The 26,593-nt window shown below is 39.2% G+C and overlaps 1 protein-coding gene across 1 annotated transcript in view; it reads left to right on the forward strand.

Annotated features, from left to right (window-relative positions):
• The window catches only part of cfap299 (cilia and flagella associated protein 299), a 187,087-nt gene that overhangs the window by 37,805 nt on the left and 122,689 nt on the right, over positions 1-26,593 (forward strand). Inside the window, exon 4 of the mRNA XM_002933999.5 lies at positions 24,464-24,554. Within this exon, the coding sequence (XP_002934045.1) occupies positions 24,464-24,554 (91 nt within the window). The remainder of the gene's footprint in view (positions 1-24,463; positions 24,555-26,593) is intronic.

Raw genomic sequence — 26,593 nt, forward strand, 5'->3', positions numbered from 1 at the left:
TTTACACCGCCCTGGCCAACAACAAAATTGACAACCAGCACAGTTCCTTTTTTCCCTTAGTAAGGGCTCAATATTATCCTGCAGGTTTCTTATGCATAATTTAAGGTATAGGGTGAATTGGCATTACAATTAGCCATGCCCCCACAGAAGTTTAGTTCTTCATTAAGGGAAGCTGTATCTCCATGTTGGGGAGGGCGATAGCAGGAGGGGGGGTATCTTTGTCTGGGGTTATTATTTGTGTGAATTGTTTTGTATTGTTTTTCCTCTTCCTTCCTTCTTCCTTTTTTTTTTTTTGCTTGACAAGCCCAGGCATAATAACACATTTGTACTGTGTACTGCTGGCATTGAGCATTCAACTGGATTCCCCCCTGCGAGATCTACTTTCTATTGCCCGAGTGATACAATGGGAAAGTACTGGGTTCTCTACTTTATATCAGTCTGTACAATATTAGGTTATGGGTAACGTGCATGGTTTTTCACTAATTTCTTGGAATGTTAGAGGCCTCAATGACGGAATTAAACAGTAATTATGGATCAGCTTAAAAAATTAGGATCTGAACTAATGTTGCTTCAGGAAACCCAATTAGTTGGCCAAAGAATTAGGGCACTTAAAAGATGCTAGATATATGCTTTTTATTACACTGAATACCTGAATACCTATTCCAGAGGGGAATTTCCATTTTGAGAAGCTTATTACTGACCATTACAGTAGTTACATTATCTTAAAAGCTTAAAATGGATGGCCCTTCATACTTAATGATTAATGTATATCTTCTCCCCTGCTCATTTATTAATGTTAAATGATATTCTACAAAAAATTGCTCAATTTGGATAAGTCCCAATTCTGTGGGCCAAGGACTTTAATATGGTGCTAGAGCCAACCGCAGATAGACTGAAACCTGCTGTCAGGTTCTTGCAGGCATTTTGAAATTTAAAATTTTGATCAATCTCCCCTGTCTTGGTAATTTTGTGAGGCTATGATGTTATCAGTGGTTGTGTGATTTTTTTTAGGAACTTAGTAGACACACTCTGGGGTTCATTTATAAACACTGGGCAACATTGCACATGAGCAGCCAGTTACCAGGGGCAGCAAAAAGACAAATTTTAATTTTTTAAAATATAAATTTGGCTCTGCTATTGCAGAGAGCACATTAGGAAAAAGTAGCTGGTGTGAATGTTGGTAAAATTACACATATCCTGCTCATGATAGTAGGACCGGAACTAGGGGAAGGCAGAAGAGGCATGTGTGTAGGGGCAATGGTGGGCTCGTGTCCCCCACTGCATGCTGATCATTTTACACCTCCTGCCAGTTGCATCACCAGTCTGCATGCCAGCCCTCATTCCATTTGCATGCACGTATGCGTGGGAGGGAGCAGCTTGGGGACAAGGTGACCTTGCCAGGTTGAGGCCTGGCCTGGTCCAGGACTGATGCTAAGTGTATGGTTTTCATTTGTTTTTCAAGATTAACATATAAGCATTGTATAGTTTAACATATGTGATGTTTAGACATGTTCATGGAAACCACACTAATTCCTGGCACCTGTTTGTCAGAGATGAAAAGGGTACACCATTTTACATAATGTGGATATTACAACGTGTTCTTTCCCGCAAAAGGAATTTATAATTTGTAACAGGTGACATGTTCTGTACTCATGCCAGTCCCTCTCCTCTTCTTATAGGAAATTCTTATATGTGAAAAAGGAATTGTTGCTTGAGCCGTAAAAATCTATAATGTGGTGTGTACTTGCGCAGAGAGCTTTTCTTGCATTTTGATAACAAAATGAATCAGAACAGAAGCAGACAAGGGAGGGGGTTAATGAAGCAAGTGCTTCCTGGGCAGACTTTTAAACAGGTAGAGGGGTTGGTGTGCAGAGTAAGGTCAGGAAGCCGAGGCTTGCAGGGGGTACTAATAAATGCGGGAGAAAGGGGGCCTTTCTCTTTTTCCGTTCAGCACAGTGAACAGGATACCACCCACCATTTAACTTGGGGGGGGGGGTCCTATGGCCCAGATTAAACCAAAATCTTTCCAAATCCAGTATTCCAGTTCAGCTACCTCATTCAGGCAGGCTATCACTCCTGTGCTCCTGTTGTAGCACTAATTGCATGTAGACATCATATAAGATAATGGAGGACACACACCTGACAAGGCAGGGCTTTGCTGCAAATTAGTGTTTATTAGTGTGTTCACACTAATGGAACACACTAATAAACACTAATGGAACACATGAATAAACACTAATTTGCAGCAAAGCCCTGTCTTGTCAGATGTCCTCCATTATCTTATATGATGTCTGTGGGCCAGATTGTCATGTAACAGTGGTAATGGTACTGAATGGTCTCCTTGGGCAAATTTCCCAGGATGGAGCTACCTGTTGCATGCCAAATAGCCTATCTTTGTCTTGCAAGCATTCATAAAGGTTGGATGTATTATTTATGTTATGTTTAAATGTTAAATATGTACATATATATATATAGTAGACAAAAAATGGATCGCATCACTCAGGACTTATGAAGAATATTCAGTGATTTATTAGGTGTAAAATGCAGGAACTGACGTTTCGGCCACAACAGTAGCCTTTCTCAAAGTTGCCCGTAAACAAAATAACAGGACTTACCCAGTGTGGTGGGAAACTTGATAGTGACGTGCAAGCATGACGTATACAATCAGTGCAAACAATAAAATTATGAATAAAAATACCATTCACATTGTATAAAGTCAATCATCCTTGAGAAAGGTCCTAATAAGGACCGAAACGTTGGTTTTAACAATATATCTACAATAAAAATTTTTTTGATGAAACATTGAAGGGTGTGCTGGCCACAGATGATTATTTTCTATACAGACATAATTTTGGCTAGCACCCCGCAGAATATTGAGCCTTGGAGTGCGGACACCATTTAGATTGATATATATATATATATATATATATATATGTATATATATATATATATGGGTTATTTTTTGTAAATAAATGCTATGGCCTGTCCTATTTGTATTGTTTCATGGGTGGGGATAAAGGAATAAGGGGGTGAATGTATGTAAAAGGAGTTAATCTTAAAGGTGGCATACTGGCTGCCAGATTGACACTGCACAATCATGGTCTGAAATTTTTCTTGTATACACAGTAATTAGTAGTGTACCTGGGGATGCTGGGGCCTCAAGAATTTATTGAGGGCTGGATCTGATCCCTGGGCCTCTCACTCTAAGGCTTTGCTTGTTATTGTAAATAATAAGTTTATTGTTAGCATAGTCATAGTAATATGCAGGCAAGAATAACTCATACTAAAACTAGCCAAATGGAGACAAACTGCATTTGCTCACTTAAGCTAAATAAATCTATAATTACTACGACAATGTACTATTGCAGCTTTGGTAAGTAGATTCATAGTTATGATTTATCATTTACAAAGACAGGTGTGTTAGCCAGATTCATTCCAGACCTGTGTTTTATTAGTGTATAAGCATCTGTGATCTTATAGACTTGTTTCAAATCTGAACTAAATAGCTTTTTTATCATCAGGAATATTTCTATGGAAAATTTAAGCACATGTGTTTGCAGAACACGTGCTTTAGAAATAAAAGGAATCTTACAGCCCACATAGTCTGTAGTGTACTTGTCTCTCTTTCTTTCTGTCCATGCTGATATTTTGTATTTGTTTAGTTACAGATACATTTTATAGCTTAAATGAGAATTCCTTCTCATCAGCAATTTGAATTAAAGAATTTTAAAGGCATACTGTCATGATTTTATTAAGGTATACTTTTCATTTCTTAATTACATTGTTTACATAGCAAATAATTCACTCTACCATTTAAAATTTTATTCTTGAACCCACAAATGTAGTTTTTTAGATGTAATATTGGTGTGTAGACACCATCTCAGTGCATTGTGCCTGAGTCTGAGCTTTCAGAATGAGACAGCGCTACACATTTGAACTTTCAGGTAACCTATTGTTTCTTCTACTCCCATAAAGGAGTCCCAAGCAGGACTTGGATTGCTTACTATTGAGTGGTATTCTCATATCTACCTTCTCATTGTTCTGTTGATCGGCTGCTGGGAGGGGGGTGATATCACTCCCACGTGCAGCTCAGCAGTAAAGTGTGACTGAAGTTTATCAGAGCACAGGTAACATGGCTGTGGCACTTTGGGAAAAGAAGACTATGGTTAGCCCCATGTGACATTTAAAAATTAAATATTAAAAAATCTATTTTTTAAAAACTGATTTCAGTGCAGGATTCTGCTGGAAAATCTCTATTAACTGATGTATTATGAAAAAAAATGTTCCCATGACAGTATTCCTTTAAGGGGCAGATTTATGATTGCCTTTCTCTTTACAGAGAAAAAACCTTGCTAGTTGAGGTATTTTTTTCCAGAGTGGGCTTTCTTACATAAAGCCAATGGGCCAGAGTAATCATAAATCTGCCCCTAAGTGTACTATAAAAAAGTTTATTCTTCTTTGCTTTTCCAGAAGTCTTATTTTGAGGTCTGCCCCAAATCTTATGATTGCTCACGCTTTTGGACTCCTAAAGGAAACCCTGCTTGAGTTTGCTAAAAGCTGCTGAATAAATCATTAAAGGGATACTGACACCAGAAATGAACCCTTTTTTACATCATAACACTGTCTCTGCATGCTATTTATAATTTTTTTGTCAGAAAAAATTTGTCAGATGCTTTGACATTCCCTATTTAATCCCCCATGTTCCTCTATGAGGGGGCTGCCATATTTGTGCAGCGGTAGCCTGTTAGCTTTAGAAGCTATAACTGACAGGTTGAGAAGGGACAGTCAGGTTGGCAAAACAGTCAGGTTTAGGAACTTCAAGTAACAATTACTTACAGAAGCAGGTCTATCAGCAACAAATGGTCAACATGACCTATAGGTAACTTTTTATGTAGATTCATGTTTTAAAAAGTTGTTTTTTCTTGTCAGTATCACTTTAATCAGGCCTTAAAAGTCATGTCACTTTTCAGCTGTGGACAACAGCAGCCTATTTGTTTTTAATTATTACATTTTCAATTTTTTCTCAAGTTTTAATTTTTGTTTGGAATTCAGAGAAAGCTTTTGTAAAAGTGACAGTATTTTGACAAATTAAAAAATTAAGGATATGGTGCATCCATACTATTATACCCTAATTATGCCTACTGTAAATCACATACCTTCTAACCTTGGTTGTTGGGCAATTCCCATATATAGGTAAAAAAAAAGGAACTATGCTGTAAACGCAACTGTTTATTTACATAACATACATACATAACGTACTAAGGAATTCTGAAGTGGAAATTAAAAGTAACTGCCTTCCCCTCCTCTATGCCTGAGGCATAGAGGTTGGAAAGGCAAAATATGAGTGACAGCTGAGATTTTTAAATACCTTTTTCACATATATGGATGTTTTAATTAAAACAAAAAGAATAGGTTTACTGGTTTATTTCAAACGGATTTTTATTACATAGTTTTTCATGTGTGGATGACAGGTTTAGCCAAATTTAATTGGGTCACTAAACCTGCTTCTTCCTATTACCATACCTCCAAATTGTCCAGTTTTTTAACAGGACAGTTCATATTTTAGGCCTTAAAGGTGGTGCGTTTCAGTTGAAATGTATGGATAAATGGTTAGATTTGAGAGCTTGGGGTGAGATGGGGCAGATTGGGGGGGCAGGTATGTCCTGGTTTTAATATTCAAAATATTTGAGGTTATGTGTGGTCAGACATTCTTTGTCATCTAGCCTTCTGGTCGCAAATTTCTTGTCAAGGTACTCACAGGTTGTTGAGGTCACAATGAGGTTACCCCTCTCCTACATCTCCCACAATGGAACAGCACCTGAGGGTTGAGACAGGAGTGTCAGTAGGAACACTTCCAGAGAACAGGGTTCGAAGAAGGGGCAGAGGAGGTGGGAGGAACCACCAGGCAATGTATTGAGTCCAACAGATTTAAGGAGGGATGTGTGAAACACAGGATACACCTGGATAGAGGCCCGCAACTTAAGTTTGTAGGTAATAATATTAATTTGTTTTACACTGGGAAAGCCTCTGTTAAAGCAATTTTGTTGTGTGAGTATATCAATAGGAGAAGAATCCCCCAACGTCTCCATTTTTCTTTTGTAGCTAAGTGATACTGTCAAGGTACTCACAGGTTGCAGAGTCACAATGAAGTTACGCCTCTCCTGCACCTTCCACAATGGAACATCATATGAGGGTTGAGACAGGACTGGCCACGTGGAGGAGTGTCAGAAGTGCTATAGCAGGAACACTTTCGGATAACAGGGTCCGAAGGTTCAGAATCGGAATAGGTCAGAATCAGAGGAAACAGCAAAGCCGAAACTGTTCACAAGCCTAAGTCAGGGGCAGGCAGCACAGAAGCTGTGTCGGGTCACAGGCTAAAGTCAGCACGGGAACAAAGTCAAGGCACAAGCCGAGGTCAAACCAGTAAACAACAGTCCGCCAAAATCCAAGAAACAGACCGTATCAGAAACAAGCAGGAACAACAGAAATGCCTTCTGGGAAGCTATGATCACTTAGCAAGTTTGGGCATCTATTTAAACACTTTGTAAATACGCATGAAAACACACACGCATTACATGTGTCACGACAAATGCATACCCAAATGTCAAAAAGGACACTAGCAAGGGGCTAAATGTCATGTGCGCAGTTTGTGATTGCCTCTTGCAATACTCCGTTTCTGCGAGTGTTTTTGTTCTGGTCCCTGTCTGTGTCCTATATTTCTGGTCTGTTCGAACTTTACCAGTTGCTGCCCTCAGCACTGTCCTGATACACAGTGTACAGCTCTAGAGAGTGCATAACCAAAAGAAGGCAGGGTGGTAATCCTGAGGCTTCCTACATAATGTAAGTGCAGTCCTTTTCAAAATTCTGTTCTGATATACAGACCTACCTGAAGCTTGCATCCTGCCCTGACTCAAAATTGGGATATGGACTTCCTTATCAGCCCATAGTCTTTACTGGCCTTTAACCTGGTATCTGGTTGTCAGCCTCCTGTTTATTTGGATCAGTTATTTATCTATCCTTCATCCTGATTTATTAAATTAACTTCTGGTTGCATTCTTCCTTTTATTTACCAATCATATAATTCTTACTCATGGTGATACCCAGCACAGCCGCTCTCTGAGTCTTAACCCATTGGTTATTAAAATTATATGTCTACTAAGCATTACTGTCACTAGAAAAAAACATTTATTATATTAAAATATGTTTTCCAGCTGTTTGTAATAATGTAAACATGAAGCATTTGAGGCCAGAGTGTTCTCTTGAGTGTTTAAAAACTATTCCAAATTGCAACTAAATTTTAATAGAACATTCATATTTATAATATTATATCCTTGTACGCTACTCTAGCAGTGCTGTCTAACGGGCGTCCCACGGGTCTTCCTTGTGCAGCCCCCACATTAAAGTCTGGTTGCTGTGACTGTTTGCCTTGTGTAAGCTTTAAAGGAGAAGGAAAGGTAAAAACTAAGTAAGCTTTAACGACTTCTTTTATACAGACCTACCGCACATTATCTCTATGTTTTATATTTCATTCTACATAAATGTAAGACTGTTAGCTTAATGGCACAGTACTGTTTGTTCAATACTGACATATTTCACGCCCTATAATGGCACTTCCTCAGAGCATTTTTAAAATATATATATATATATGTTTTAAATATATATTAAATGGAATGAGGAACATGGATATTAAGGTCAAGAGAGGTCATGACAAGATGGCTGCTTTTACATATTATTCACTTTTCATAGTGGCACAACTGAAATCATATTTACCCATCTTATTAAAAATCATAGCACTTTGTAGTGCAGATCTCATATCTGGAAATCCAGAAAGCTTCAAATAACAGCAAAACCATCTACCATAGACAAATAATTCTATTTTTTTTTAATTATTTTCTTTTTCTCTGTACTTGATTTTAACTTTGATTTCATTAATATTTAGTGGTGGCAAAATAATTGTACTTGGTTTATCTAATGTTTTAAATGATTTTAAGCAGACTTAAGGCTGATCCAGACTTAAGGCTGATGATGATCCAAATTATGGATAGATCCCTTATCTGGAAAGACCCAGGTCCTGAGAACCTGGATAATAGGTCCTATACCTTTATCTTGTTGAAATATAGCAAATAAGATGTTTTCAGCCTAAATATTTAATGTTAACACTTAGGGCCAGATTGATTAAAATTCATATTTGTGTAAATTTAATTTTTTTTTATATTACGACTAAATTCACTTTTTAAAAAGCCACGAATGTTTACTCAATTATTAAAAAACTCAACAAAATTTTTGGTGTTTTTAAGTATTTCTGTGCATGAAAAAACACAAACCTCTAAAACCACAAATTAAATAAAGATTGTAACAATTTACCTATGACAATCCCATTGACTTCTACGTGACCCTGACAACTTTTATATGGCATATTTTTACATTCAAGTTTTTTGTGGCTTTGTTGCATAATAAATGGAAAAATGTTTGCATATTTTTCACAAATAAATTAGATTTTTAGCACAAAAATATGGGGTTATTTATCAAAAATCCAGTTGGTGTGTCTCGATTAAAGAAAAAACACAAACAAGAGACAGAGTATTTTCTGAAACCTGGAATAGTCAAGATTAATTGAAGAAAAAAACAAACAAAAGTTGCCAGAAATACTAGTTAGCTAGGTTTTTTTTCTCTAAAAATAAGGTAGTGCTTAATTAAAGAAACAATTGTGTTAAAAAAGTCTAGTGTGTTTTGTGACCTGTGAAAATCAATAAATAGGCCTATACTTGCTATCCTGATCTGGAAGAATTTTCAACTTTGAAGTTTAAACTTAAGTGTTTAGTGAACAAAATTGAATTGTTAGAGATGCAAACATTGCAGGAGTTGCAGGACTTTCCCATAGACTTGAGGACAGAATTTTTTTTTTTTTTTAATTTATTGCTTTTCATAGTTTACTATCAATGTTCCTATACTGTCAATCTCAAAATTGAGAGTTTTTCCATATACACTTGCCTCTTGATAAATATATTTTAATTAGAAAACCATATAAGAGATTGTGGGGCTGATTCAATAAAGGTCGTTAACACTTAGGGGCCCATTTACTTACTCACGAACGGGCCGAATGCGTCCGATTGCGTTTTTTTCGTAATGATCGGTATTTTGCGATTTTTTCGGAAAATTGACGCGACTTTTTCGTTACTAATACGATTTTTGCGAAAAAACAAGAGTTTTTCGTAGCCACTCCGAAAGTTGCGCAAAATCTGGCGATTTTTTCGTAGCGTTAAAACTTGCGCAAAAAGTTGCGATTTTTTCGTAGCGTTAAAACTTGCGCAAAAAGTTGCGATTTTTCGTAGCGTTAAAACTTGTGCAAAAAGTTGCGATTTTTCGTAGCGTTAAAACTTGTGCAAGAAAGTTGCGATATTTTGCCCTGGGAGAGCACAGAGTGCTAGAGAGGTGCTGTATAAAAGTTTATTTGCAAAAACCCCCCCCAAAAATTATAAAAATCTAAGTAAGAAAAAAAAAAAGTGCTAGAGATAATAAAATGGGGGGGGGGGCATTTAAGAATATTTAGCCAAATACTTAGGGGTCTGTTTGCTAAAGTGGCTTAAATGAAGTGGGAGATTTTACACACAGAATAAATGGCAAATATGTTATGGGCACTTTATTAAATTGCAATTATTCTGGCAACAAAAAATTGGATTGGCAGTTATCCCACTCGCCAGAAAATACGCTACGTACTAATTAGCGCAAGTTTTACTATTCAGCAAAATGGGCTAAAGGCAAAATTGATGCCAGAATATTTGCAAACATTTAACCCATATAGCATATTGATGCTGTTACTGATAAATGTAAGAGTGTAGGGGAAACTACATGAAAGTATAGAATACCATATCAAGGAAGGATAAATAATGACACATTACTCAGTTCAAATGTATAAAACTAAAAACTTTTATTTAAAATAAAAAAAAGGGGGGGGGGGGAAACTTAGGGCTTGCTGCCCTTGAGTTCCCTCATGTCCTGCTGCAGCTCGGCCACCTGGGCCTTCAGAGTTTCCAGGCCCTCCTGCATTGACCGAAGTGTGGGGTCAGTCCTCCCAGGTGTTGTTTGGGTCCCCACATCTTCGGTCTGGCGTGATGTACCCTCATCAGCAGGAGAACCTGGTGCCCAGCGCTTGGCCTGGGGAGAGTGTTGGGCCTGGGGGGAGAACTCAAGGGCGGGGGGGGAAAGTGGGGGAGAAATCAAGGGGGGGAGTGTCTGGGGCCTCGGGGGACCCTGGGGCCTCGGGGGCCTGCCAGTCTGCTGGGTCCTCGGGGGACCCTGGGGCCTCGGGGGCTGCAGGTCGGGCCTCGGGGGCCGCAGGTCGGGCCTCGGGGGCCGCAGGTCGGGCCTCGGGGGCCTCAGGTCGGGCCTCGGGGGCCTCGGGGGCCGCAGGTCGGGCCTCGGGGGCCGCAGGTCGGGCCTCGGGGGCCGCAGGTCGGGCCTCGGAGGCCGCAGGTCGGGCCTCGGGGGCCTCAGGTCGGGCCTCGGGGGCCTCAGGTCGGGCCTCGGGGGCCTCAGGTCGGGCCTCGGGGGCCGCAGGTCGGGCCTCGGGGGCCATTTGTCGGGCCTCGGGGGCCTCAGGTCGGGCCTCGAGGGCTGCAGGTTGGGCCTCGGGGGCCATTTGTCGGGCCTCGGGGGCCGCAGGTCGGGCCTCGGGGGCCGGTAGAGGCTGGAGGGCCTGGGGTTGGGCCTGGGGAGGAGGCGCCAGCTGAAGTTCTGTAAAATAATATTGCAAGATGTTATTTTGTGTAATATATTATATATATATACATTCATACACCATCATAAATAACGGGGCCCCTCACAACAACATTTTTTGGGCCCCCCTCCTCCCACGCCCCCAATGGCCCCTCCCCCTGTGAACCCTCACATCAATACAAAGGACACACAGACATTGTTAGCCAGGGCCCCCTAAAACATTTGTGGCCCTTCCCCCAAATGACTCACACTATGGGCCGCTCCCTGCTGCTTCCCCCCTGCTTTAAACTTATTTATGCATATGTATTTGAAAATAGATGTGTATATATATATATACAATAGGAAGTGCTGGGAAGCTGCACACCATAAGGAACAATAACACCTGGGTGCCTGTGGCAAAACAAAATCTAGACAGGCATGGGGTGACAGCACACACAGGATTTTGACAAGGAGTCACAAAGATGTGAAATAATATTCAGAGGTTTATTGTGAGCAACGTTTCAGTTTCTCACTGGCATTATGGTTGGACGTGATGGACGTATGTCTTTTTTCAACCCAACTTACTATGTTACTATGTTACTTTCATCATCCCTGACATTTCTTACATTTGTACCTTTAGTTCAAATTACTTGCTAAATCTTTTACTGAACGTATACTGTAAAAGCATAATAAAGTACAATAATTACCTTCCGCAATTTCAGCGACCAGTTCTGGGCTCCTGCGTTTAAGGTCGGACCACAGCCGCCGGAGATGGTGGGGGCCCACATCAAGGGCAAACCTGCTGAGCAAACCCTCTCTTAGCTCGGCCAGGATTGCCCTCTTCCTCTCGTGGACCCCTAAGTCCCCCGGAGGTGGGTGGTCATATCCAGCACGCAGGAGCACGCTGATTATATAGCGCCTCTCCCCTGGTAGCAAGTCAGAAACCCCAGGCATGATCCTCTCAGTTTGGCTGAATGACACAAAATGGCCCCAAGTCGCACATGTCACGAGATTACAAAATCGCCACAAAATGTCCGCAATTCGCGAGATTACAAAATCGCGGAAAAAAAATATCGCCAAAATATACATAGTAATGTATTTTGCGCGAAAAAAATATTCGCCGCTACAGTACAGTATATTTTGGCGACAACATATTCACCGCTATAGTACTGTATATTAGTAGCGAAATTCCATACATGCCAAGACTTTAGTAAAATTGAGTAAAAAGACACATACTTGAATAAATAACACTGTAAGTCCATATTTTATTGCAAAAAAATCATTTACTGTACTTTTCTATAATTTTTCGCCTGCCTGTAGTAGGTGTTAATTTTCGCATAGCTGAATGCGATATTTAGCGCGCAAAAGATATAGTGAATCATGCGATCGTATTTTCAGTGCGGAAATTAACGCATGCGCTAAAACTTGTGCGAGAAATAACCATGCGAAAATGGCGATTTTTCGCACGCGATAATTCTATGGTGAATCGCGCGCAAATTATTTTGCGTTTTTTACTAAAGTAAAGTGCGATAATTTTTATCGCACTTTACTTTAGTGAATCAGGCCCTTTAAGTTTTAACGCTACGAAAAAGGCGCAACTTTTCGCGCAAGTTTTAACGATACGAAAAAATTGCCAGATTTTGCGCTACTTTCGGAATGGCTACGAAAAATTCGCGTTTTTTCGCGCAAATCGTATTGGTAACGAAAAATTCGCGATAATTTCCGAAAAGTCGTAAAGGCGCCGAAAAAATCGCAAAAAATACGAAAAAGTCGCAAAATGTTCGTTTCCAATCGGAATTTTTCCAATTCGGATTCGAAATCGTGTCTTAGTAAATCAGCCCCTTAGTGCATAGTTTTATGCGTTAAAAAGTGTTCGATAATTAGGCTGATGCCACACCAGGCGTAGGGCTGATTTTTTCGGCAAGCGGAAAAACGCTTGCCGAAAATTCAGCCCTACGCCTGCTACTTGTGCCTGCACCCGAATGAATGGGATACGCTCGGGTGCAGGCACATGTAGCTGATATACGCAAGAAAACGCGAGACTTTGCATTCTCTCGCGTTTTCATGCATATAGCGGCTACATGTGCCTGCACCCGAGCGTATCCCATTCATTCGGGTGCAGGCACAAGTAGCAGGCGTAGGGCTGAATTTTCGGCAAGCGTTTTTCCGCTTGCCGAAAAAATCAGCTCTACGCCTGGTGTGGCATCAGCCTTAAGTACCGATTTATCAAAGTAATTTTGCATGTGTTAGAACTCATATCGCATGCGCAAAAACCACAATTATCGCATTGCGATAATTATCTAATAGAAATAATACTAATGCATAATTCACAGACATATTTTAAGCTTTAAAAGCATAAAATGTGGTGATAATTACTGTGAAACTTAATGCCTCCCAGGAGTAGGCGTTACTATACAACATTGCAGCTGGTGATTGTCTGTGGTGACAAGATGGAGTTTGCAGTCAGATTTTTTCAAGTATGTGATCGCCCTAGAGTGATGCATCCTCCAGTTTTCAGGAAAATGGTAATTTTCAGAATGATAGTTTTCAGAAAGTAACAGTTACATGCGTAATAGCGTGCGCTAATATCGTGTGCTACGAAATAACTCATGAATATATTGCATGGTTTAAAATAATGCTTAAATATATGTCATCGCAACATAAATAACCACAATTACATAGCTTCTTAACTCAGACAAGTGTCTTTTTTGTGAATCGATCATTAATTCTCCAAATATAAGAAGTGATAATATTTTTAACACATGCCTCGTTTTTGCACCCTTTAGTGAATTGGCCCTTTTCTGTCAACACATCTTCATAAGTCTAGTACAGGTATGGGATACCTTATCTGGAAACCCGTTATCAGATTTAGCCTATCTTACTTGCTTCTGTGTCTGGATGTAATTCTGTTACATGTTCTTCTTTTTTGCAACAGATAGTTATTTATTATTTTGACTGCGTGTGTTAGGGTCATTGTTATGCTGCAGTATTAATTTGGTGTCTATCAGATGGATCTGGGTTTGAATGCCAGGAAAACACTACCTGCCTGTATGGTAGCAACTCTAAAGTTTGGTGGTAAGGGAATAAGAAATGGTATGGGGTGGGCTAGGCCTTCTAAGGGAAACCTTAATGCTACAGTGTACAATGATAATATATGTGGTGTAAAAAATATTTGTTTTTTAATGTAAAAATTCATAAAAATATATATACAAAACCTTAATATATTTTTAGCACAGTTTCTGGTGCAGTGCTTAACTTTAATTCACAGTGCACAAGGGCAGCCTCTGAGCAACTTGTGGTAAATGTATGCAATTCATGAATAAAAAAAAAATATATAGGCCCACGAAGTACAGAATTTAACAGGTCTTACACAAGCAAAAATACGTCATTTTTAAATTTAATCTACAATCCCCATGTTTCGGGTTATCAGTACCAGTAGAACATGGGTTACATTGGATTCTCTCAACTAGAATGGGCCTTCTCTTTGTGAAAGAGGAAAGTAAGGGTGTTGAGGGCAACTACACCTATCTTGTTGCTATACAGTAAAATAGTAGAGGTTCTTGCAGACAACAAAACAGAAAGCGTTTATTGAACATCCACAGGGTTTACTTACAGCACAGTTTATCAGAGGCAAGTGGAACAAGCAACATCACATGTAGAGTGTAATACAGGCTGACACTGCCCTGAGGACAGACTTGGCAGGACTCTCACTTCACCTTTGCAACACCCCGTAGTGGCCTGGATGACCTCAGGGAATTCTATATCCTGATTCCCAATACACTGGGATCCCTAAACTACAGGCAATATGGCCTGGGAGAGATACCTCCAAAACAGCTCTTTCAAGCTCAACCCTAACTATCTACACTGGCACAGGCTCACAGCAACATCCACCCTATATTCCTTGTGTGGAAACCAAAAAGAAAATGCCACTCCTTTCCCAGCACTATATCAAAGTGAGGCAGAACTTTTAAGCCTACATCTTTATATTCCTGATTGGTGTCTAGAAAGGCCTAAAGTATTCTTCTAACTTATACAAACCTATCTGGGGAAATTAGAGATTACTGTCTCCGATGATGGAAGAAAAATAACCTACAAGCCAACACTGCTAGTTAGAGATAATTAAACTGTGTGTTGGAATTTCCCAAAATATCTTTTAAAACTGGAACCTCGAATGCCAAAGGTCTGCAAAACAGTAATTCTTGCAAGTGGAGGATTCTTTCATCAGTGTAAAGTTTGATGAACAGAACAGTTACATGAAATAAAAACAATAATATGATATTACCAGTGTATTGACTGTAATTTGTGATCAACGTAATTTTACTTATGTAATTTGCCTGGCATCCAACTGGTGCACTATTTGAGTCTAGCCATTTTGTTTTTAAATCTATGTATTTAAGCAATATAAACATTAACATGGGCACCAGGAATTGATCATTATAAATAAATAAATGCCTAAAAATTAACTAGATATGTGGATAGCGATATTCTAAAACAATTTGCCATTGGTCTTTATTTTATGGTCTTTTTAACCTATTTGATCTTCAGGTCTCTAGACTGGAATTTAAGCAGTGGTTTGACTGATACTGTAAGTTAAACAGGCGAAACCCTGAATAGATATCTAGATAGAACCTGATAGATAGTAACCTGCAGTAAGTCTCCAAGATTATTTTTCAATTTCTAAATAGTGTCCATTGGATTAATTACTATCAATTTTATTAATCAACACTTCCAGAGTGCTTCATGATTTTTAATTGGTTGCTCATTGCATCGACCAGAAATCCTGTGGGTGCAAGTGCTCTGAGACCACGGCATGGTCTTTCTCAAGGTGTAAGAAAATCACTAATTTTGAGAAATATACCATATGCTAAAACAGCAACATTTAGTTCCAAAATAACAGTAAAAATATAAACCTAATTATAGGCTTAATCTGCTTACTTGTTGCTTGCGGCCTGGGACCCCCATCAACTACATATATTGTGGGAATCTTAAAAAAGTTTTAACCAGGATTAAAAACGAATTTTCAAGAATAAATATTTCCATTTTGTATTGTTTTATTGTTCAATAAAAACAGTGCTCCTCCTGCCATGAGGCAAGGAGATTCTTATAAACCGTGAAAGTCAAATGCTTTTGCACCATTGTTTTGAGTTTGCAAGAAAGGTACGAACAGATACTTATGAATAAGAGTTGAAGTTACAGATGTCCTTGTTATTGTTTTATATGAAACATATACACTACAGAACAAATTACTCTATTTTGTTCCATAAATGTAATCTACATTATAGTATCTTTTATCCAGAATGCTTGGATTTTTCTATCATTTGGAAATTAAACACTTAATAAATACAATATGAAGTTTTGCCACTAATGTGTGCAGGGAAAAAAAACCTGTAATTATTTGCTGATAATTGGATAATGGGTTTACTGATGATTGATCCCATACTTTATGCAGTATTTTTTGCCTCTATAACAGTTTGACATTGATCATTCAGTAGCTTACTTCTGAAGTAAGAAATGCTGCTTCTCCATTTCCATTACTTCCGAAGTAAGAAATGCTGCTTCTCCATTTCTGCAAAAGAAAATATTTTGTACTATCACCCATACAGTAAAGCAGCACTAAATGAAAACCTAAAATAAAAAAAATTATGCAGACCCCCTATACATAGTATTCTTTGTAGAAAAAAAATGATGGTTTCTTTTATATTTCATAATAAACACTATAAAGACAAAACAGATTGCCCAGTGCAACATTTGTAAAGAACTTACTATAGTTTAGGGGGACTTCTATATGACAGTTGTTTTATTTAAGTCATCAAAATAAATCACATTTATTTAAACTAAGTAATAGACTTAATAGCCGCATGAATTTATTTATTTATTTTAATTATGGCAATTTATTCCATCACAATCAAAAATGACACAAAGAAATATGTTATAATCTACATTATCATCAGTTTTACTTTACTGCTCAAACAAATCAAAACCTCATTAACAATTGCAATAATATATAACTAATATGTACAGCATGATAAATATGTTTTAAGTCAAGGTCTGCTTCATAAAAAGGTTATCAGAGAATGTTTGTCCTTTGGAAAAATCATTGAATGAGATCATACATTTGCTTAATTAGCCACGTCTCATTATCTCACGTCTCACCCTGTAAAATGAAATGCTTGGGGTCAGTTAACATCTAAAAGCAATGAGATTATGTTTTCTGCACAGTAAATTACTGCTGCTATCAGCATGCGCAATTTAAATTGGATGCCACATATATTTTGTACAAGATGTAGTTGCTACCCAAGATTTAGGTTATAATCAATGGTTATTTAGGGGTTTTGTGTATGAACAAAGACATTACAACATATAATTCTGAACCTTGAAGTTTTGAGCTGAAACAGAATTTAACATGTACATATATTAGGACTATGATGTGATGTGGTAGAAAAAAAAATGTAAAGCCGATGACTTCTAATTATGATTAATTTCTTACTACTAGTAAACTGTGTATAGTTAGCTAATACACATAGGTTGCCCCTTGGTTGTTTATATTTAAAATTGTATTTTTGTATTAAAGTAATGTTTACTATAACATTATTTGTTAGACAAACACAACCTGGCAGACAAACCAAGCTGAATTTTGGAATATAGTCCTAGATAGTGATAACCGAATCGCTTTGCTAAAAATTTGTGAAACTGCTGAAAAATTTGTGAAACATTGAAAACTTCACAAAATGCGACTACCATATGACTTTTTTGACACTTGTGACTTTTTTTGACGCACTTGTGACTTTTTTATGAGACAGCTGTGGCTTATTCGATGCAACACAGCTTTTTTTGATGCAAGGTTTTCCTCACTCACAAAATCTTTGTCGCTCCAGTGTCAGTGACCAAAGTTTAAAAACATCAATGATGTCACATATCTGTCACTATAAAGGAAATCTTTCGGAAAATGCTAGATAAAACACGCAACAAGTTTTTTCTGAAGTTTTGCAAAGCAGTTTGCCAATGGCAAAATTGGAAATTTATTGCGAATCCATGCCTGGTGAATAAATTCATCACTAGTGGTGGGTGTAATATAGATATAATTCAGACCAGTCAGGATGCCTATGGCAAGCGAGCTTATAATGTAAATATTGCATAATGTGGCATTACTTACAAAGTGCAAAAGTAACCACGTAAACTGAAAATTTAGTCTTACCTGAAATTTTCCTTTTCTTTAGTCCGTAAGGCAGCACACAATGGGTTATGGTCTGGACCCATCTCTGGTAGGACAGAATAACAACCAATCAGCAATACTATATTAGACCCCCCCCTTGCTCCCCCCCAGCAGTGTTAGTTGACAAGCTAAAGGACGAGCCACACAGAAGTTAATGCTGAACATTTATTGGGCGGGAAATAATTTGGTGCTGCCTTACGGACTAAAGAAAAGGAAAATTTCAGGTAAGACTAAATTTTCAGTTTTATTGACGTCCTACAGGCAGCACACAATGGGACTTAGCAAGCTAACAGGGGAGGGAATCAGACTTAAGCCGAAAGCAGGGCTGCTTAAAGAATTCTGCTGCCAAAGACTGCATCCTGAGAGGCTGCTAAATCCAACTTGTAATGCTTTGCGAAGGTGTAAACATTACTCCAAGATGCTGCTCTACATATTTCAGTAACTTCAACCGCTGATCTCTCTGCCCAGGAGGTAGCGACCACCCTTGTCGAATGCACTTTTAGTGGAAAGGGTGGTTCTAAATCCAAGCCAGCATAGGACTGAATTATTGCATTCTTCATCCATGCAGCAATAGAAGCTTTTTAAGCCTTCTTTCCTTTCCTCTTGCCTGCGAAGAGGACAAACAAACATTCTGAGGATCTAAAATCCTTTGATCTTTCAATATAGACAGAGAGGCATCTATGAAGATCTAACAATTGCAATTTCTCCTCTACTGAGTTAGAAGGCTGTTGACAAAAGGCAGGCAGAATAATTTGAGAGTTGATATTAGACTTTGTCGGCACTTTAGGCATGAAGTAAGGCAAGGTCCTCAATATCACCTTATCCGGAAAGAACAGAATATAAGGAGGTATCGCTGCTAAAGCCTGCAGTTCTCCTACTCTTCTCACAGAAGTAATTGCCACCAAAAAGGCTGTTTTCCATGAAAGATGCTTAAGGCTGATCTCTTGCAAAGGCTCAAAGGGGAAAGCACACAAAGGCGACAGAACAGTATTTAAATCCCAAGGAGGAACAATGGAATGAAGAGTAGGCCTGATTCTTGACACCGCTTTCATAAATCTCTTAATAAGAGGTTCCCTAGCCAAATTTTTGGAAAGGAAGACAGAAAGAGTCGAAATGTGGACTTTCAGAGTGTTTGCTTTTAGACCTTTTGAAAACCCATCCTGTAAAAACTGAAGGATCTCTGACAATGGACAAGCAACAGGAGAAATACTCTTAGCTTCACACCAGGAATTGAAAATCTTCCACACTCTAGCATAGACTGCGGATGTCGATTGCTTCCTGGCAAGCAACAGGGTGCCTACCACATCACGAGAAAGGCCTTGAAGAGCTAATAACTCCCTCTCAGCCTCCAGGCTGCTAGGCTCCATCTGGCTGGATTCGGGTGCTTCAGGTGTCTCTGAAAGAGAAGATCCTCTTTGAGTGGAAGGGTCCAGAAATCCCCTTGTGACATCACCATCAGATCGGAGAACCATGTCCTACTGGGCCAATAGGGGCCAATCAGAATTACTGACGCACGATCTTGCCTGACCTTCTGGAGAACTCTCTGAATCATTGGCAAGGGGGGAAAGATGTACGCCAACCTGAATGCCCATGGGATCGACATTGCATCTACAAAGGTAGGATTGTCCTCTTTCCTCAGAGAACAAAATCGGTGCAACTTCTTGTTCTGCTGTGACGCCATTAAATCTATCTCTGGAGAACCCCATCTCTGAACTAACTGATGAAACACCTGGGGATTGAGCTCCCACTCCCCTTGTCTCAGAATTGTTCGGCTCAAGGCATCGGCTATCGAATTGTCCACATCTCTTATGTGAACCGCTCTGATTGACTGGAGATTCCTCTCTGCCCAGAACATGATCCTCTGGCACTCTTTCCTCAGTAGAGGGATCCTGGTCCCCCCTTGTTTGTTCAGGTAAGATACTGTTACAATGTCGGAATGAATCAGGATTTGATGATTCTTCACCAGCCTCCTGAACTTCAATAAGGCCTGCCTGACTGCTCTCTGAAATTCGAGGATTGAGTCTTCTCCCATAATGACCACCTGTCTTGGGCTATATGCTCTCCAAGATGGGCTCCCCAACCAAAGGCAGAGGTGTCTGTCGTTAAGGGAAGAAAACTTGGCACTTTGAAGGACTTGCCCTGAATCAGATGCTGAGTCTTGCACCACCAACTCAGATCTCTCCTGAGACTGGCTGACATGGAATTTCCTGTCTAGAAACATAAGAGAACGATCCCACACTTGCAAAATCCGACGTTGTAGTGGATGGATATGAGCTCTTGCCCAAAGAACCGCTTCCAAGGCTGTCATCAACCCTAAGAATCTCATGGCAGATCTCAGGGATACTAGATCGGAGCGACTCAGAGCTTTCACTGCGGACTGGAGAGCCGAGATTTTGTCTTGTGGAAGAAAAACCTTCATACCGATTGTGTCTATCTGGAATCCCAAGAATCTGATGGATGTCACTGGATCGAGGTTTGATTTTGCCTTGTTGATGATCCATGATGACTCTCCAGCATCGCCACTGTCAAATCTTTCTGACAAAGCAACTGGGAATAAGAAGGAGCTTTTATGAGCCAGTCGTCTAGATATGGCACTACATAGACTCCCTGTTTCCGAAGAGCTGCTGCTAGGACCACTATTACTTTTGTAAAGACCCTCGGGGCTGAAGTGATCCTGAAGGGCAATGCCTTGAACTGGAGATGGTGAAGAGAGGAGCCTAAAACTACTGCTATCCGTAGAAATCTCCTGCTGGAATATGCAAGCAGGCATCTTTTAAGTCGATTGTGACCATTAAGTCTCCTTCTCGAAGAATGCCTAATGCTGACTTGACTGTTTCCATGCGAAATTTTTCTTTTTTTATAAATTGGTTTAGATACTTCAAGTCTATCACCAATCTGAAATGGCCCCCTTGCTTTGGCACCAGAAACACTCGAGAGTAAATTCCTCTTTTTCTTTCGGACGGAGGAACAGGTTCTAACACCCTCATCTGAATGAACTCTGTTATAGCTTTTGTGGTTCGGTTTGATATTGTTGATAAAGAATCTGTGTTCTGGAGGAGACTGGAAATTTATGAAGTATCCTTCCTTTATTATACTGAGGACCCAGGCATCCGAAGTCATCTCCTCCCAAGTCTGGAGGAAGAAAGACAGTCTGCCGCCTGCTTCCCCCTGTCTCCTGGCGTCAGAATGACCCAGTCTTTCCCTGGTTGGCCTCTTTCTTTTGCTTGGACTCCTTATCCGCCCATCTCGGTCTGAAATAGTTTGGTCTGGATTTGAATCCTCTAGATCTGTTGAAATCCCTATCTGATCTTCTGGAAGAGCTAGCTTGTGGTGAAAACCTTCTTGAAGATGAACGAAAGGACCTCCTTTCCGAGAACTTCTGCTTATCTTGTGGTAAAGTTTTACCTTTACCCGTAACTAAACTCTCCAGCAGCTTACCAGCGGGCTACCAAACAATTTTCCTGGCTCATAAGGAATAGATATTAAGCTGTTCTTTGAAGCTAGATCAGCTGACCAAGCCTTAAGCCAGAGAGCTCGCCTTGCTGTTGATAGTGCCATAGTTCTCGCCCCCAGTTTTAGACTCTCAATGGACACATCACACAGAAAATCTGAGGCCAACTTAACTGAGCCCATCATATCCAGAATGACATCCCTAGATGTCCCTGCATCTATCTCTTCCTCCAAGGAGTTAAGCCAAAACTTAAGTGCTCTAGAAACTGCTACCGCAGCCAGCGCCAGTTTGCAAGAATTGGAACCTGCCATATAAGACCTTCTCAGAGAACACTCTGCCCGGCGGTCCATGTGATCTTTGATCGCAGATTCCTCGACAGGAATGTCGCAACTGGAATGTCCACTTTTGGGGGGTCTTCCCACCCACCTACATCCTTTGAATCAAAGGGAAACATCAGTTTGAACCGTTTAGAAGCTTCTGGCTTTCTCCCCGGATCTTTCCTTTCCTGCTCAATAATTTTTGATACAGAAGGATGGACAGGGAATGTCATAGACTTCTTCTTAGAAAAAAATGGCAGCTGTTGTTTGTCAGATGCAACAGGGGGCACTGTCGTCTGTCCCATCACTTTATTTACTTCTTTGACTAACTTTGAAATGTTTTCCACTGGAAAGAGAAAGAAATCCTCTTTCTGCTTTTTTACTTCATCAGATGATGCGGATGATGAATCATTGGGAACATCTGAACCTACATCAGAATCAGAGGATCCTTGAGGATTAGGGGCTCCCGCACCAAAGCTGTGAAACATTTCCTTAAATAAGGTAAGAAAATCCTCCAAAGCGCACAAGACGCGGCGCTCCCCGATGACGTCATCGCTCACTCCCTCAGCCAGCACATAGCCCCGGAAGCGCAGAGGCCTGACAGAGAGTTCCCTCTGCAATGGAGCTGCCAGCCTTCCGCCGCCGCACCACACCACACTGTCAGGTAAGCCTAAGGGATGTTACTATCCCCTGAACAATCCAGCCTCAGGTGATTGCCCATGCGATACGGTTCTTCGGACCCCTAAGGGTCCCCGCACTTCCTACCTAGATAGGACAGAAAAAACACTGCTGGGGGGGAGCAAGAGGGGGGGGGGTCTAATATGGTATTGCTGATTGGTTGTTATTGTGTGCTGCCTGTAGGATGTTAAGAAAATGGTATTCTTAAATAAAGACTGACAATGAATAATAGACATAATCTAATTGTTAGGCTATTACTTTCAGTGAATCTTGTTTTTAGATACTATTCACATGTAAAAAATAGAGCTAAATTCAATCTACACTTTTGAACTAGATGTATAATTGATTACATATACATTTGGATAGAATCATGGCACATGTTAAGAATGTATGGAAAAATCCCTTCTCATAACTTTAACATTTCAGGACAATATGTGGCAATGCTGTGGGATGATCATTATACACAAATAACATCTGGGTACTGTAATCAGTTTACAGCATGTGTTAAGCAGATGGGAGGTAATTACATATTTTAGATTCATCATTGAAGGATTATATCAAATATGCTTCCAGATGCAAGGAGTACACAGTACAGTATACAAAGGAAAGAATGCATCAACCTGTAAAATATCATGGCAGGACATTTGGATTAGCTCTAATAGGAAACTCTAATAAATAACATGAACATGAAAAGCATTTCTAGTGAGGGTCTCCAGATGTGGCCAGCAACTGTCCTGGGTGTACTTTCAATTGTAACAGGTGACATTAAGCCTATAGGATATTTAAGGAAAATACTTACAATCTTACAATTCTAAAAGATTATATCATATTGATATTGTGTATGTGATGCTATGCATTTCCTGATTTGACCTTTGACCTGATCTTCGACTCTGCTGCCTGCCCTGACCCCGGCCTGTTGACCTAACTCTCATTTGACTTTCTTGTACTTCATTTTGGCTTCACAGCTATTCTCCATTGCTGTGTTTTCCGTATCCATCCTCAAGTAAGCCTCCAGCTAGTGTGAGGCCTACCTTCTTCATGTAGGCCATACGCCATTAGGGGTATACATGTTTACATGTCTCCTTCCAGAGACTACCAGTCTTTTCCCCTTTCTGAGTAACTCATTATGCATATTCATAGACTCACATGCGGAAATGCGAAATGCAGAATTTCGCAGAGAATCCATACCTGCCAAAAAATTTTGTTCATCGCTAATCACAGAAAAATCTCGGCTGTTTTAGAGTGGCCTGTTCCTGCCTCTAAGAAAGAGATACAACATTTTATTGGTTTTGCCAACCTCTATAGAAAATGAAAGATTTTTCTCACATTGTTCTTCCCATAATGTCTCCTACATTTCCAAGCAAGAATTTATTTTGTCCTACACAAGCACAAACTGCTTTTGAGACTCTTTTTTAAGACTGTTTTCACCTTGGCTCAGAAACATGGGCATGAATATTATGAGGCTTTTTTTTCTTAAAGGAATCATGGGAAAACATGTTTTTTTTCAAAATTCATAAGTAAACAGAGCTTCTCCAGCAGAATCCTGCATTGAATCCATTTTTTAATATTTAATTTTAAAATTGCACGTAGGGGCTTGCCATATTCTCATTTGCCAGGGTGCCACTGACATATGACCTGTGCTCTGATAAACTTCAGTCACACTTTACTGATAAACTGCAAGTTGGAGTGATATCACCCCTCTTCCTCCCCCCCCCCCCCCCCCAGCAGTTGATCAGCAGAACAATGGGAAGGTAGCAAGACAGCAGCTACCAGAACATATCGGAATAACACTCAATAGTAAGAAACTCCTCCAGTTACATGGGAGTAGGAGAAACAATAGGTTACTTGAAAGCAGTTCTAATGTGTAGTGCTGGCTCTTTCTAAAAGCTCAGACTCAGGCACAATGCAATGAGATGGCTGCCTAAACACCAATACTACAACTAAAATAAATAAATTTGTTGGTTCAAGAATAGCATTTTAAATGGTAGAGTGAATTATTTGCTATGCAAACAGTGCAATTTAGAAATAAAAAGTACATTATGTAACCATAAATATCATGACAGTATCCCTTTAAATAAGACATTCTAATGAAAAAACATTTTTTTACAGGATTTTGTCAAGTGCTGGAAAAGATCCCAAAGATAATTTTTTGAAAGCTTTAGCTATGAGGGAAGAAGCAAATCGTAATGGGAAGATGACTGTAAGTGACATAATTCATTTTTGCACTACCTTACTCTGAATTTTTAAATTGCTTATAAAATGTTGTATAAAATATGTTTTTTATATTTATTATTACAATCTAAAATGGGTAATGTGTTCATCAGACTGAAAATTATGCCCATTTGCTGAAATGAATGGGTCATCACCATTATAAAGAGGTGGAGTTAGGTACAGCTCTTTAGCCAGTAAATAAGGCAAGCTGGTACAGCTGGGAGAGGTTAGGAAAAAAAGCAAAAATACTGGGGCTCATTGATTATAACCGCGCAGTGCAGAATTATTCATTCTGCCTGTGTTTATATTTATAAAGCTGGACAAGATTGGTACATTACATGTGCAAACATAATTGCACATTTTTATTCACTGTGTGATTGTCCTTAAGTGTTTCTTATATATGGGATAATCACAATTTGCAAAAATGTATGTGCACCCTCTGCAGCCAAATTATGGCACAACTTTGGTGGCGTAAAAATATTTCCTAAACTGATTTTGCAAATTGCAAATTTATATTTGCAAAGTGAAAATTTACACTTTATTTGTGCGCAACAAACACACAGTGGTCATGCTCACTCAAACCTCAATCTCATTAGCGAGGCATTTGCCAATTTTTATGCACAATGCACATTTCACAGAGATTCTCAAAAAAAGGGAAGGCAGCAAAAGAGTGCAAAATGTAACCATTTAGGGGAAAACATGCGCAAAACAACCATATACGAATAAAATATGCGCTGCATAAACTTTATAATTTATTCCAATAACTGAATAAGCAGCTATATTCAGGCTGCGATTGTTCTGGTTTTAGAACAAAAAACATAACTTTTTTATTGTGTATGTTTTGTGTTAAAATAGGTGCTCTGCTGTAAAACAAACAATTGAAATTGCCTCCTTAAGGTCATACTGGGTGTTGCCGTCTTTTCCTGGCAACAGCTCACACTGACATCATATTTGTATATTATACATGCACACACACACATATAATTATATATAATATATATATAATATATATAATTGTAGTCCCAATGTGCCAGCACTCAATCATATGCTTCTTATGAGGTGCAAAATAAAAAATATGTATTTATATATATATAAGTCCAAAAGTAAGCAGGTGCACACCAGGATCCTTTCAAGATAATTTTTTTTAATTTAATCTTGTCATTAAAAAAACAGGCCTGATTTTTTAATGGCATGATTAAATAAAAATATTTTTTTATCTTTAAAAGATCCTGTCGTGCACCTGCTTACCTTTGGACTTTGGATAATTTGGCACAAATAGGTAGCACCCAGGTCAGTTGTGTTGCAGGTGTGGTGTGCTGAAAATGCATGAATTATATATATATATATATATATATATATATATATATATATATATATATATATATATATATAGTGGAACCCTGATTTAAGTACTCGGAATTTAAGTTCCTGGATTTTACATTTTCCTGGAATTTACACTGTTTTGATCGGCCCTCTGGGAAATGTAAAACTAGAGTTCTACTGAGTATGAGAGATACACATTTAGCCTCATGTTGTACTACAGATAATAACATTTTATTATTGGGCTAAAAGGATCTGAAAATGGTTTATGTAACTTCTGAATGTTTTAGTCTCTTTTGTGCTTGCATAATGAAGTGTAATCAAATTGCTTTCTGTCGTTCTCTCACAAACTGCACTTCTGTCATTCTTTTGGGCGATGTCAGATGGGGCGCTTCATAACCCAGCGGGAAATCTCCCCTCCCGCAAGTGATGAAGTGCCCGACTGTATCTTGCCGGATGTAAAACACATTGCATGCAGAAAATCACTCAAAGATTCCTCCTGCATTTTTTCCATTTTCAGACATCGCTGCATGTAATGTGTTTTATACAATCCTAGTTTACCAAAAAACTGTTTGCAGACAGGAGGTAAAGCAGAAATAATTTGCATACTGGCAACTGTTGTGCAAAAAGGAAGCTGTGAACTGTTATAGAAGTGCCCTTTCATTTCAACAGTTCTTCAGTCAGATAATTAATAACAAGTCAGCTGGA

Source organism: Xenopus tropicalis, chromosome 1 (assembly GCF_000004195.4).
Source record: "Xenopus tropicalis strain Nigerian chromosome 1, UCB_Xtro_10.0, whole genome shotgun sequence".
In the NCBI taxonomy this organism is placed as follows: Eukaryota; Metazoa; Chordata; class Amphibia; order Anura; family Pipidae; genus Xenopus; species Xenopus tropicalis.